The sequence below is a fragment of the Mastigoproctus giganteus genome, chromosome 11 (genome assembly GCF_048544385.1).
Source record: "Mastigoproctus giganteus isolate SK-2022 chromosome 11, ASM4854438v1, whole genome shotgun sequence".
Taxonomy (NCBI): domain Eukaryota; kingdom Metazoa; phylum Arthropoda; class Arachnida; order Uropygi; family Thelyphonidae; genus Mastigoproctus; species Mastigoproctus giganteus.
In genome coordinates, this window is record NC_143585.1 from 25,478,774 (window position 1) to 25,493,463 (window position 14,690).

The 14,690-nt window shown below is 35.8% G+C and overlaps 1 protein-coding gene across 1 annotated transcript in view; it reads left to right on the forward strand.

Annotated features, from left to right (window-relative positions):
• Nucleotides 1-642: 642 nt before the first annotated feature.
• The window catches only part of LOC150077815 (WD repeat-containing protein 48), a 109,706-nt gene continuing 95,658 nt past the window's right edge, over nucleotides 643-14,690 (forward strand). The window contains exon 1 of the mRNA XM_090385297.1: nucleotides 643-696. Within this exon, the coding sequence (XP_090241423.1) occupies nucleotides 643-696 (54 nt within the window). The remainder of the gene's footprint in view (nucleotides 697-14,690) is intronic.

Genomic DNA, 14,690 nt, shown 5'->3' on the forward strand with positions numbered 1-14,690 from the left:
TATAAAATCACATGGAACAGCAGGAGGGAGGTTGTCATGAAGTTTCCTATGAGTAGCTGGTTTCGAACACTTGAATAAGTTGCCTCCTAAAATGCAGAGGCAGGGAGTCTGGTTAAGTTCAAAGTGGGATTGGATTGTTGCCTTTGGGAATGGCAACTGTATGAATAATTTATTTTATTATTTATTGATTATTATATTTTATTTTATTTTATTTTTTTGCTGATGCTGAAAAGGCCACTTCCTTGCATTATTTGGCCTTACTAATATTAATTCTCTAAATATTTTAGTGTATTTATTTCACGATATATCAAACCCACTGATTAATAATTCGTGTATTAAACCATAGTTTCTATTTTATAAATACTGTTGTTCGTTTTCATTTTTAGAGCACATCTCTTGACGAAATTCTTATGTTCCCCTCCCCCCCTTTATTGTCCTGGATCTTTAAATATGAAACGACCGCATTATTGAATAGGTGGTACCGAATGTAATAAAAATAATTTTTGTTTTTATTTATTCGGAGTAGAGTTTCAGTTCTTATTTGATTTGAGTGATAATAAAATAATATCTGTCTATAGGGAAATTTTCATAAATACGGTTATAGGGAGGCGGTTCGTTTATTCAACGCAACCGTGATCCAGCATGGCTGCCCACCATAGACAAACAAGTGGACATGGAACTCGAAAAAAAGTTCAGGCATGTTAATTATTAATTCGCTAGTGTTATTAAGCGAAATTTTGGAACGTTGTATTTCTATGAAACCATTAGTATACTGGTTACAAGAAAAAAATGGATGCTGTAGGAAAATATCGATGCATTTAGTAACTGACATATCACTAGATGTCATTTACTTGGAGTATTGACCGCTAATTTGTGTACGATAGGTGCAAATGAGCTCAGCCATTCTGGCTGATTATTAATGCGAGATATGGTTATCTTATACGAGGAAGTAATACTGTGTTTTCGTTTATTGGCAATTTATTACAGCTTTTATTGTAACATATATATATATATATATATTAATTAACCCCAGGATAATTTCAGCTAATTCACTGAACAGTTTATTCTCATACTGTCAGACATTTCTTGTTCAGGAAACTATTTTTAGTTTCATATATTTTGCACTTAGGTCTTACATTTTAACAACGATTTTAATAGTTCAGTCACTATTCTCCACACTCAGAAAATATGGAAAGATGTATGTGCCACTTCTGGCCCATACATATTTCCATCTTTCCTATGGTGGAAAAAATTAAGATTTTCTAAATCTTAATTTTAATCTTAATTTTTTCATAAGTATAGTTTTTGCTGGCCAAAACCATATTTAATTAAATGAAGTTGATGGTCAAATAAAGGCAGTAATTCAGCCACTGAAGAAGTGATACAGGAAATATCACAAAACGTTTGAGAATAATCTGTTGTCCCTAAGTACTTCAAATCTACACTCTATGTAGATTTGAAGTACAGTACTTAGTTTTTCACCATTTTCTATTTGTTTTTCCTGTTTGTGACCATGCAGGTATTAAATTTTATTTTTATATCCTCTGTAAGTACACAGTGAAGCACCCTTTTTCTGAAGACTGAGTTAGTATTCTGATTGCCATCTGTTAAAAAATGGATGAAATAAATTTGCTTGGGATCAAAAATACGAGTCTAACTTTTCTTAATTTTGGAAACTCTAGAATAGAATTAGCCATTTAATAAATTCAGAGTTCTCCTGACAAATTTTGCGCATTAAATACAAATAATATTATTATTGTGGAACTGACATTAGATCTGTTTAGGAATCCAGTGGCCACTTAAAATGAAACTAAAATGTTTTATTAGTTATTTTAACCAGTCAGGGTTAAAAGGTTAGCACCACCCACATGTTAGTGCATATATCAACTTATTTTACTTTAGTTAAAATATTTACCCAATAGAGCAAAATTTAACTACAGCTAAAATGATTTTCATTGATTTTATTCAAGATTTTTAGAAGGAAAAACCCAAATGTGAAGTATTTTATTCCCCTTTAAGCCAGTTTGATGCAACTTTTTGAAATTTTGTACAGCAATTCGAATTTGCTCTTTATACTCTAATGTACCATGAGGTATAAATATATTTGTCAGTAGGGCCATGCATAGTTAACTATGTGCTTATAGCAAACAAATTGGGTAAAACTTTAGAACACTGTAAACCCCCCCCCCCAGCCATGGCCAACGACTGGTTTTTGCTTGAATCCCTCCCCAAGTCACGTAAAAATCTAACCTTTTATCAATAATCAAAAATGAAAACCCATTAAAAACGTGACCCCTCTTATAAGGTTTTTTTTTTTTTTTTTCCTTCCCCCTTCTAATGCTGTGTGCCACCTACAACTTATTTCCTTTTCACTTGTAGCAGAAATGTGTAAGTGCCGGCCCCATTTGTTCATACCTTGACAGCCCTGTTATCAATGTTCAGAATTCTGTTTATATGAAACTAATGCAAGGACAAGAAATATTTTTTGAAAGTTAGGTAAAAGATAAAAGTGATTATATGACCGGTGGAGCAGAAAAATCTGCCTCTTTTCTTAATTAAAATCGATTCATGTAGGCAATTTCTAGTTACAGTTTAACTTGTTGGCAGACATGCAAAAACTATAATTAGTAGCCATTTTGACCCTAATTAATTGTAAATTTCGTGAAATTTTAATAGACGAACTGAGGGGAAAAACTTGCTTTCAGAAGTAAATTACTGTTAGATGGAGGGGGGAAAGTGTTCAAAAGTGATCACTGCGTAGCACAGATAGATTAGTGTATAATAGAGTTAATAAACCAAATATACAGGGTGTGTTTCAGAAGTGATGGTCAATAATTTAAAGGCAAACTGCACAGACTACAATATGCAAAAAAACGCCTGGTAAACATGGGTCCTTAAGTGAATCATTTTCAAGATATTGTGCATTTCTAGTTGGGATCCACCACTGACTTGTTTGTTTAGGTTAGGTTATGCTTATTCTCTCCCTTTCCCAATGCTCTGAGACGTAGCAGGCATACTAGTACTTGTCAAAGGATAGTCAACATGGAAAGAGGTTACAGCAACAAGGCGCCTCCGTAGCCAGGTGGGCAGGAGCAGCAGTGCATAGCACACACTTCTTGATTAGACCGGGGTTCGAGCCCGTGACCACCAAATACAGAGGGTGCGGAAAGGTCAAGGAATGACCACCGCATATCTCCGGAGCAATATGGCCTTAGTTGCTAATGCTCCTAAAAACCAAATAACAAACAAACAATACAGCAACAAAGAGTATGTGGACGTGCACTTCATATGGTAAAGCCAACGGCAGTGCACTCGAGACTGCATGTTTGTACCAAGAAGCATTTCGCTGCTGAAGGTAGCCGAACAGGTGCACATTCATCAGGGTACATCAACGCCTTAGAGAACATGGGTGCTTCACACATGGAGTACAAGCAGGTAGGTCCAGAAGCATAACACCTGATGTTGAGGAAAGGGCGTTACAAAAAATAGAACAAAATCCAGGAATTTCGACAAGGAAGGTTGCTCTGCAAGAGTGTGTACTTAGTCATAGCAGTGTGTGGCGAATTTTACATCACCAGTTACTGTACCCCTACCATATCCAGTGTGTACACAGTCTCACCAATACAGACTACCCTCCAGAGTGCTCCCATAGCCAGTGGCGGATCTTCTTTTTTGCTTATTTTAGTTTGTACTTTTCACCTTTAAATTATTTACCATCATTTTTGAAACACCCTGTATAAACATAAACAAAAGTTAAGGTATAGGTGAGAGAAATGCAGTAGCTTATAAAATAATTACACATCTTCCAACTGTTCTTGTTGTCCCTGAAATATTTCAGTGGCAAAAGGATGTAAGGAAATGAATGAACTTATTCTGCATCAGTCAGCGAAAAAAAAAATCCCTTGTATGTTTGTATGTGGCATTTTCAGATACAACCTTATGAAATTTGATATGACGGAAAGCCATCCTTAGCAACTTTGGTTCTTCTGATTATTAATGCTTTATTTATTTATGCTTGGTACGCTTATCTAGTTTTACATTAAGCACAATGATCATTATTACTGTTGTCTTAACCAAACTGGTCTAATACTGGAAAGAAAGTTTAGTAAGTTGTAATATAGAAAAATTAACTTTGGAAAAAAAAAATTATATATGCTGATGCAGCCTTTCTTATTGCTGTCCTTTCGGCCTTATTCTTTGCCTCCATTTTCATATTATTATTTTTTTTTTATTATTATTATTATTAGCCATATGGTGCAAGGAAGCCTGAGGCTTATGCTGCACCAGGCAAAAAAAAAAAAAAAAAAATTTGAATTATTGAGAGAGAGAGAGAGAGAGAGAGAGAGAGAGAAGAATGATAACTTGCTCAGGACCCTGGGTGTGCCAAGCCCATACTCCCCAGATGTGAGCCCCTGGGTCACTATTTTCTATACTATAATGTTCTTCTTTTTTCCAGTGTAAGTGCATTATGAATCCACAAACTAAGTGAGAATGACATAGTTACATACTCAATTAGATCTGTTTTCAATTTTCTTAGCCGAAGACTCAGTACTCTTAAAATTCAATGCATGCAATATTATAGGCTTCAGGATAGTCTAACTCCATGCACATTGTTTAAATTTCATTGGTTATATTTTGATTCCATTGCAGACTATTTTATATCTACCATAGTTGGTATGAAAAGGGTAATAGCTTCTACGACTACTTTCCTGAATGCCATTTAGAAGTTGCTGTTGGTAACTTCATCCATTGATCCACTGTATAATCACCTTTATGAAAGCAAATGTGCCTCCCTTTATCTTTGGGTTTAGTTGCATCTTTAAGTAAATCCCACATCAATACACTGATCATTGCCACCTAGTGGTTCTTTTATCTGCAGATTCTTAATACATGAAGAATTGCTGCTGATAATCAGATCAAAAGTATTGCCCTCTCTTGTTGCCTCTCTGACATATAAAACAGTCATCGAGTAAATTCACAAAAGTCTTGCTAGTGTGTGAGTGAAGTTCTAGTCATTATCTGGAAAGTTTAAATCCCTCACTGTGTGACATTCTGATTTACTGGCACACACTATTTCTCTGTATAGTTGTTAATTATACTCATCACAGCCATTAGGCCTATAACATACTCTTACTCCCATTTTCCTAGTTCACTGCAGTTATGGGAGATTGCTCTTTTGTCCTTTAATTTCTTCACTAATGCTGGTATTCCCCAAAGTTCAATTCTGTCTCCTACTTTTCCACTTACACATTAATAACCTTCTGCTTACTGTCCACTCCACAGTTTTGCAAATGGTAGCACTCTACAATCCACATTCCAGTTTAAGAAACCTTCACTGTACAAACACTTTCAACTTGAATATCCATCATTAGCTCTTTAAATGCTGATCTCCAGATAATTCTCCAATGGGGTGAAGGAAACTCAGTTATGTTCAATCTTTCTAAACTCAATGTTATCTCATTTTTTTTTTTTGCAAAAAAGAGTACTGCTATTATACCCTATCTTTGATGATACACAGATTTTTGTATCTCTATTAGGAATTATTCTGACTTCTAATCTCTCTTGGCTTAAGCACATCACAAATATTGCATCCTCTCCACCAAAAAAAAAAAAAAAAAAAAAAAAAATGGATTTTCTTTCTAGCTCTCAGCATTACTTTTCCAAATGGTCAAAGCTGCCCTACTACAGAATACTGTTCCCACATTTGGGGTGGTGCCCACAAAACCTCACTCAAGCTTCTTGATTCTATTCAAAATGGAGCAAACAGGTTAATCCACAATCTGTTTTTCCACTTTATCTCATAGGCATTGTTTCAGTTGCCTTTTTTATAGATACTTCTATGGGCACCATTCTTCTGAATTGGAAATGTAATTCCCCAACTCCCTTCCAAACCAATATGAACAAACAATGCAAGTGAATGGATGCTGCAAAGTCAGGCAGCACACAGACTTGAAGAATTAACTCTTCCTCATTTATCCCTCTTACTTCTCTTCTCTGGAACAAACTTTCTTCACATGTATTTCTTGAAAAAAGTACAGTCAATAAATTTGATGAATCTGAAACACTGATTAAATCAACTAATGCTGTCTAAAAGAATTACTAAAAACATGGTGTCACTCTGATACTAGATGCAAAATTCAAATGTGGTAAACATACAATATGTACAAAAAAAAAAAAAATAGATTAAGTAGGAGAGGAGGCAGAGTACTTGCACCAGGTTGGATACCTGCAGTGCAGGTTTTCAGTAATTTTGCAGTTCACTGTTTGGATGTGGTCCCAGTTTCTGAATGTAAATAATTTAAAATAATAAATAAAAAATTTATATATTAACTATTTTAGTTAACTTAACTATTTTTATTAGTTTTTATTTTCCCCCTAAGTAATGCAATGCATAAGAAAGGCGATAAATTGGAAATTATAGACCAATTAGCTTGTTATCCCACATCTACAAGTTATTCACAAGGGTCATTACTAACAGATTAGAAAGAATACTTGATGAGAATCAACCAAAAGAGCAAGCTGGCTTTAGGATAAGATTCTCAACTATTGAGCACCTTCATGTAATATCACAGCTAATGGAGAAAGCAAATGAATATAAAACACCATTATGCCTCACATTTGTGGTTTATGAATAGGCATTTGACTCCATACAGCATAAGCCAATGTTTCAAGCACTGGAAAGACGAGGCATAGATACCCCTACATTATGATTGATTTTGAAGAAAATATATGAGAACACTACCTCCTTTATTAGACTAGACAAAGACAGTAGCAAATTTAAAATTGAGAAAGGAGTTCAGCAAGGGGAGACAATATCTCCGAATTTGTTTACTGCTTCCCTTGAGGAAGCTTTCAGAAGATTGACTCCTTTCTGCGACCAGTCTAATGTGAATGGAGAGTACCTAAACCATTTACGATTTGCAGATGACGTTGTGATTATAAGCCACGATCCTGAAGGATTAGAGGAAAACCATAATCAGTTATGCAGAGTTAGAACAAAAGTAATGATGTACAAATATGCCACAGAAAGAGATGTAATTGTTGAAGTTGTAGAAATTGAAAAGGTGGATTCATATACTTATCTTGGACAAGTCAAGCTGTAACAATGAAAAATGGCTGGAAGCCAAGAATAGAAGAATAAATTTCAGATGGATACCATTCAGGAAATATAGTCACATACTGAGTAGCAATATCCCAATTTTCCTGAAATGTAAAATAATGAACCAATGTATACTCCCCACCAGCACTTATGGAAGTGAAACTTGGGCACTCACCAAAAGAATGGAAGAGAAGCTGAAAACTACACAGCAAAAAATGGAACAAATTATATTAGGAATCAGACTGTTAGATAAGAAGAGAAACACATGGATTAGGCAGCAAGCTCAAGTAAAGGACATTCTTATCAAAAGGCGACTCCGTAGCCAGGTGGGAAGGAGCAGCAGTGCGTAGCACACGCTTCTTGATTAGACCAGGGTTCGAGCCCGTCACCACCAAATACGGAGGATGCAGAAAGGTCAGGAATGACCACCGCATATTCACGGAGTAATATAGCCTTAGTTGCTAATGCTCCTAAAAACCAAATAACAAACAAACATTCTTATCAGAACTAAAATGGTCTTGGGCAGGACACATAGCTTGAAGACATGATGACAGACGGACTAAGAAAATAAAATGGTACCCAAGAGGAGCTAGAATAAAACCTGGAAGACAATGGAGATGGACAGATGAAATTCACGAGTTTGTGGGTAGTAAATGGATGTCCATTGCACAAAACAGAAGGAACTGGAAAGTTACTGGAGAGGCCTTCATCCTGCAGTGGATTGAAAATGGCTGATGATGATGACTTAGGGAAAAAACTAAAGGAAAAAGCAGTTTTATTTTGTAAAATAAATCACACACAACAGTACTCTACTGCTGATATCTTTATAAATTGCAGACTTCACTTAAATGGTTTGATTAGTTTTCTAGATTTAAAACTTATTATTTTTTAAATCTTTCCCCCTCTCTAAAGAGAACATAAAAAGAAGAAAAATAGACCTTTTTTTATTTCCTAATTATTATTTCTGATGATGTTATTGTTGTTATTATTTACATAGCACATTGGTATTTAAGGCCATGCTGCATTTCTGATTATGAAGTTTGCCCTTAATGCTGCAAAATTAGAAACTGAATCAATGCTAAAAATGAAATCTTTCAGTATAAAGCTGAAAGAAGAACAACAGTAAAAGTTTCCTATAAATTGCAGCTTAAAAGAGCACTAACTTTTTTAGAATCCCATTCATCATGGGAAATTCAAAATTACTGTGTAATTTGAGTTGCTTTTTGTGTCACATACAGAATCATCTGCATTTTTAATTTCTTACTGTTCATTAAAAAATATTTTTTTACAAAGTGTACATTCATGTAAAGATCCCTTCAAGGTAATAAGTTTATAAATATGGATATAAAGATTTGATATCATGGATGGCCAGTTTGATGTGCCATGATTCACCAAATGAAGGATATAATAAAAAAATAATACAATATATAATTAAGAAAGAATAATAAGTATTTAGAGTTTCAAATTGAGGCTAGAAATTGGGAAAGATTTGGGTGAATACACCCCCCACCAATATGAATAGTGATTGTAGTTTTGGTTGATTAAGAGATCAGCATAAATTATACAGTTATTAACTAGATAGATATAGCAGGTAACATTTTATGGTATACAATTTCATCCTGTCTTTGTCAATTACATTTCTTCCCTCTGTTGCAGAATGGGAAGGATTTGACTCTTTCATCTCTGCCAACAATGCAGCAAGCAAAAGTTTTCTGCAACTGAATTTCTAATCCAAAGAAGATTAAAAAAAAAGTAAGAGATTACACCAATCTTTTTCGTGGGATGCTTCCAGTCAATTCTTTCCAAATGTAACGAATAAAATAAGATGAAAAAAACTTGCAGCTCTGAAATTTTTACTAATTCTTATTTGTCATTAATTCTCTTTTTTTTTTTTTTTTTTTTTTCATTACATTTGGAGAGAATTGACTGGAAGAATTCCACAAAAAATATTGAGATAATCTCATACTTTTTTTTTTTTTAATTCATTGAAAAAACTAGCTTTTGCATTATTAGTGGCATGTAACAAATTTAATATAAATTTTATTAATATGTCATTTATTTTTATTATTATTTATTATTATTTTTTTTTTTTTTTTTTTTTTGCAAGTTGGATTCAGGTCCAACTCCAATTATTGTGAATTCGGGTCTAATACAGTTGACTCGCAGAGGATTCTAGAGGAAGCATTATGCTTTTAATTGCAAAAGCACATTGATTCAAAAAGAGTATCTCGCTAAGTCAGTCCGGAGTGGCATAGGTGTTCAGAAAGCATAAATCAGCCCGGGTATACAAAAAGACCAGGGGTGACAATTTATTTCACGTTGTGAAATAAATTGAATAGACAAATAGAGTAGACAAAGTATGTAAAGATAAATGTATCATCATAGAGGACTTTCATTTTTCAGAGACAGATGAGGTTGTGTGGTTGGGGCAGTCCCACAAAAGCAGTACTGAATAATTAGATTAGTAAAGGAATTTATTTATGCATGGGTAATGCACACACATCATTTTTTCTACCAAGGTAGTTTTAATGCATCGTTTGATAATATCTCATATTGTGAATACCTTCACAGTGAGTTGCTATGGTATTGCACTACCTGGAATAAGTAACGCTTCACCTATGAAGAAGACTAACGTTACTTATTCTTGGTGGATACCACCCAGATGACACCTTTTCAAAGCTTACTGACTTTGCATCGATGGGTGGGCAGGTAACCTGTTTTTGCAATAATGATAGCCCAGTTATGAGGCATAACTCCACAATATGCGAGATGCCTGATGGTGTGCATGGTTTAATCTAAAAGATATTTCTTGGCTAAATTCCTAAGAGTATGAAGGAATTTATTTAGGTAACACTTTTCCATAGGTGAAGTGTTACTTTTCCAGGCAGTGCAATACCATTGCAACTCGTTGTGAAGGTATTCATAATATGAGATATAATCAAACAGTGCATTAAAACTACCTTGGTAGAAAAATGTGTGTACATTACCCATGCATAAATAAATTCCTTTCATACTCTTAGGCTGTTTGTTATTTGGTTTTTTAGGAGCATTAGCAACTAAGGCCATATTGCTCTGGGATATGCGGTGGTCATTCCCTGACCTTTCCGCATCCTCCGTATTTGGCGGTGACGGGCTCGAACCCCGGTCTAATCAAGAAACGTGTGCTACGCACTGTTGCTCCTTCCCACTTGGCTACAGAAGTGCCATACTCTTAGGCATTTAGCCAAGAAATATCTTTAGATTAAACCATGCACATCAGGCATCTCTCATATTGTGGAGTTATGCTTCATAACTGGGTTGTCACTATTGCAACAACAGGTTACCTGCCTACCCACCGATTCAAAGCTTACTGACTTTGCAAAGGTGTCATCTGGGTGGTGGTATCCACCAAGAATAAGTAACGTTAGTCTTCTTCATAGGTGAAGCGTTACTTATTCCAGGTAGTGCAATACCATAGCAACTCATTGTGAAGGTATTCACAATATGAGATATAATCAAATGATGCATTAAAACTACTTTGGTAGGAAAAATGATGTGTGTGCATTACCTATGCATAAATAAATTCCTTCATACTCTTAGGCATTTAGCCAAGAAATATCTTTAAAATTAGATTACTGTTTCTTATTTCTTATTTCAAGCATTTGAGATATATTCCCGACTTCTGTTTTTTTAAGAATTAGAATTATTAGTGCCAAATGATGCAAGAAATCAAGCTTTATAAAGCATCACAAAAAAAAAAAAAAAAAAATCTACATTACCTCTCCATCCAATTCAACAGTTTGTCTACTTCTACCCACTTCAACGACATCAGAAGGAAGTTTGTTCCAACGATCAACCACCCACTGGCCAAAGGTAAACTTCTACACATCCTTCCTCAGTGTTTCAATTTGTGCCCCCTCATGTGTGTGTAGTCTGAGCAAGAGGAAGAATTCCATCAACACTGAACTTGCTCGATCCATTCAAAACTTTAAACACCTCACAGATGCCTAGTCTCCAGATGTTGTAATTTGTAGAACTGAAGCCTTTCTTGGTAAAACCACCCTTTTGTTCTCCTCACTAATCTCATTACCTTCTCTGCACCCATTCCAGCAGATCTATATCCTTCCTAAAATCAGGCCTCCAGACTTTTATGCAACCTAACCATCACCTCATACAATGGCATAATCATCTTATCCCTGCTGCGGCGCCTCCGTAGCCAAGTGGGCAGGAGCAGCAGTGCGTAGCACAGCTTCTTGATTAGACCGGGGTTCGAGCCCATGAGCCACCAAATACGGAGGATGTGGAAAGGTCAGGGAATGTCACCGCATATCCCCGAAGCAATATGGCCTTAGTTGCTAATGCTCCTAAAAACCAAATAACAACAATAACCAACCCCTGCTGAAAAATTCCTGTATATCATAGAAAAAACTCATCGGCTGCCCTGGCATTCTGTCTGCACTGCCCACAGAACTTCATATCCGACTACATAATTACCCCCAGGTCATTTTCCCATTTGTCAGTGTTAAACTTCAGCACCCATTGCTCAGCCTATCTGCCTAATTTTTCTGGATCTTGTTGTAGTAGCTTACCTTGATTACTGTCATTAACCACCCTTCCAACCTCTGTATCATCTGAAAACATTAAGCCTGATATACCTTCATCAATATCATTAACTCCTCTGACCGTTTGGTCGTCCCGGAGTATAAACAGAAAATTTACTTTACTTTATTATTAAATACAGAAAACAATGGGCACTGAACCTTGGGGAACTCCACTAGTAACATTAATCTACAAAGAGCAGTGTCCATTAATAACTACTGTCTTCTCCCACTCAACCATCCATTTATCCATTATCAGTAACTTACCCCTAAATGCCACACTATTCCAATTTGTACAACAGTGTTTTATTTGCAACATTATTACAATCTTTCCTGAAATCCAAGTATGAAGGGCGATCGTTTAATTCAATGACTTGACTGGTGCAAGATTTTGTTTACCGTGCAAACTTTCCATAACTGCCACTAGAGGCACTCTCCCTGATCACCACTGAGCAGATTCTGTGTGTGCATGCCAGTGCTTGTGGAACTAGTATTGTGTGAAGGGTTTTTTAGCCATGTGTCACTGACTATCATTTTGATGCAAGTGCCATGTCGGACATAGATTGAACAGCGATAAGTGATTTGTTATGTCAGATGGGACTGAAATGCATCAGAAACAGTTAAAGTGATGAATGAAGTGTATGGTTATTATTATTAGCTATATGGTGCAAGGAAGCCTGAGGCTTATGCTGCACCAGCCAAAAAAAAAAAAAAAAAAAATCCAGAATTACCCAGAGAGAGAGAGAGAGAGAGAGAGAGAGAGTGTCAGAGTCAAAAGTAGAAGGGAATCACCAAGAAAGAGAAGAACAATGATATCCAGCTCAGGACCCTGGGTGTGCCAAGCCCATACTCACTAGATGTGAGCCCCTGGGGTTAAATGAGAGTCTTGGTAAGACAGGAATATTATGGTGTGAAGTGGTTTCTCCATCAAGACAATGTCAGACCCTATATGGCTAATATTGTGCAGGCAGTGATCGCTGCCATAGGTGCCAAGGTTCTGCCACATCCCCTTATTCACCAGATTTAGCCCCATGTGATTTCTTCCTGTTTCCACGTCTAAAAAAGGCTCTGAAAGGCAAACGTTTCATGTCCAACACAACAACGCTTGCAGAGCCACAACAGAAGCACTTCTCAGTCTTTCGAAAAATAGCTTGCAGGAAGCATTTAATGCGTGGGTTCGACTGTGGTGAAAGTGTGTAAATTTCAAGGGAGAGTATTTTGAGGAGAAATCCACAGAAGATTCAGATGATGACAATTAAGATAAGATCTTGCACCAGTCTTCAAATTTAATGATCACCTCTCATCTATGATATCAAAATTAATTTTTGCATCCAGTTCCTTTGTTACTGCGTCATAGTATCCAATCAGATTGGTCTAACAGGATCGCCACTTAACAACTCTTATATAACTACATTGCTGTACCCAATGCAGTTTTCATTATTAATTATATATAATCAGAATTTGAATGTTCTTATCAATAGAAAACAGTAGTGGCAGAAGTGGAATATGGTTCCTTAAGCAATTATAAACTATAAGTAACAAACAAATTCACCAACATAATCAGAAAATCCCAAATAATAACTACACTTCTGATTCTAAATGAGAAGTTAAATGCAATAACAATCCTACTCCAATTCACCAGTGATGTAGCAATAATGCTACCAAGTTTCCATTTGGAAATTTCCATATAGGCTATACCGTTATGCTTGAAAGTTATGTTAATTATAATATATAACAAAATTATCCAGCTACTGCCAACCTAAGTGATTTGAACTTTAGAGCAACCTATTTACCACAATTAAAAAAATTTGAATTTCCCTATCACTCACTCTAGAACAATAACAATGGCAGCAAGGTTTGAACGATACCAGGATCTGTGTATATTAAGTACTAACCTACAAAATCTCTAGCTAGTTTAAAAAATAAACTAATGAGTATGACTAGGACATTTATTTTATATATATATATATATATATATATATATTTTTATTGTGCCTCCAGGGCAATAAGCCCATATGCACTAAAAACAGTTATAAAATTTTAAATTTCCATAAAGCATTAAACAATATTCATAATATTAATTTCAATTAATCATTTGTCTATCTATTTAAAAATTTGTTTGAGCGATCTCAACATGTATAAAACAATAGCAAGTCCATCAGTACAAAAAGTGCCACCGATTTCCGTTTACTTGGTCCAGTAACCGGAATCCTCTCTTAAAAACATTTTGCACATAACAAAAAAAAACTTAATTATAATGATTTACAAATAGAATTGGTGAATTATCTCTATCTAGAATACAGACCCCCCCCCTCTCTCAAGCTCACTTCGCAAATCAACATAATATGGACAGTGAAGCACATGAATGGCAGTCTACATCTCCCCGCAAAAACAAAAGCCAGAAGGGAGCAAGCTGGATTGATTTAGCTTAGACATTAGGCTGTGCCTGTCAGCAGGAAACAGGCATACAAACTGAACTGCAACCAGGGTCTAATCCTATAATTCACAGTAGAGATGGAAGGCAGAAATAAAAACGTTTCTCTGCCTTTCTCAGAGCTGTTCCAACAATTTTGCCATATATTTACAAGCTCATCATAGATTCTTCTCCCCTCCGCTGCAATCCGTTGCCTCACTAGCCCATTCCCACCTTCTGGCAGGACCGAACACCCAACATCTCCGCAGGGGTACCTCGCCTGGGGCAATACATAAGTCCAGCACGAATGATCAACAGGTCGGCAGGCAATTTTCCAGACAAAACTGGAAGAGCATCCGTAGATACAGTGCTACTAGCACGGGTAATACCCAAAAGAGCGAATCTCTGGGCCGAAAGAAGATGCTTTATTATTGAATTTTCAGCCTTCATAAACCAAGCTCCGGAGGCATAAGTGATTATGGGGACAAAAAACATTTTCATATAATGAATTTAAAGGTCGGCCCTTAAGTCCCCATTTCACTCTATTAACCCTCCGAAGCTTGGCATATAATAATTTAATTTTCTGTTTCAAATATTTGAT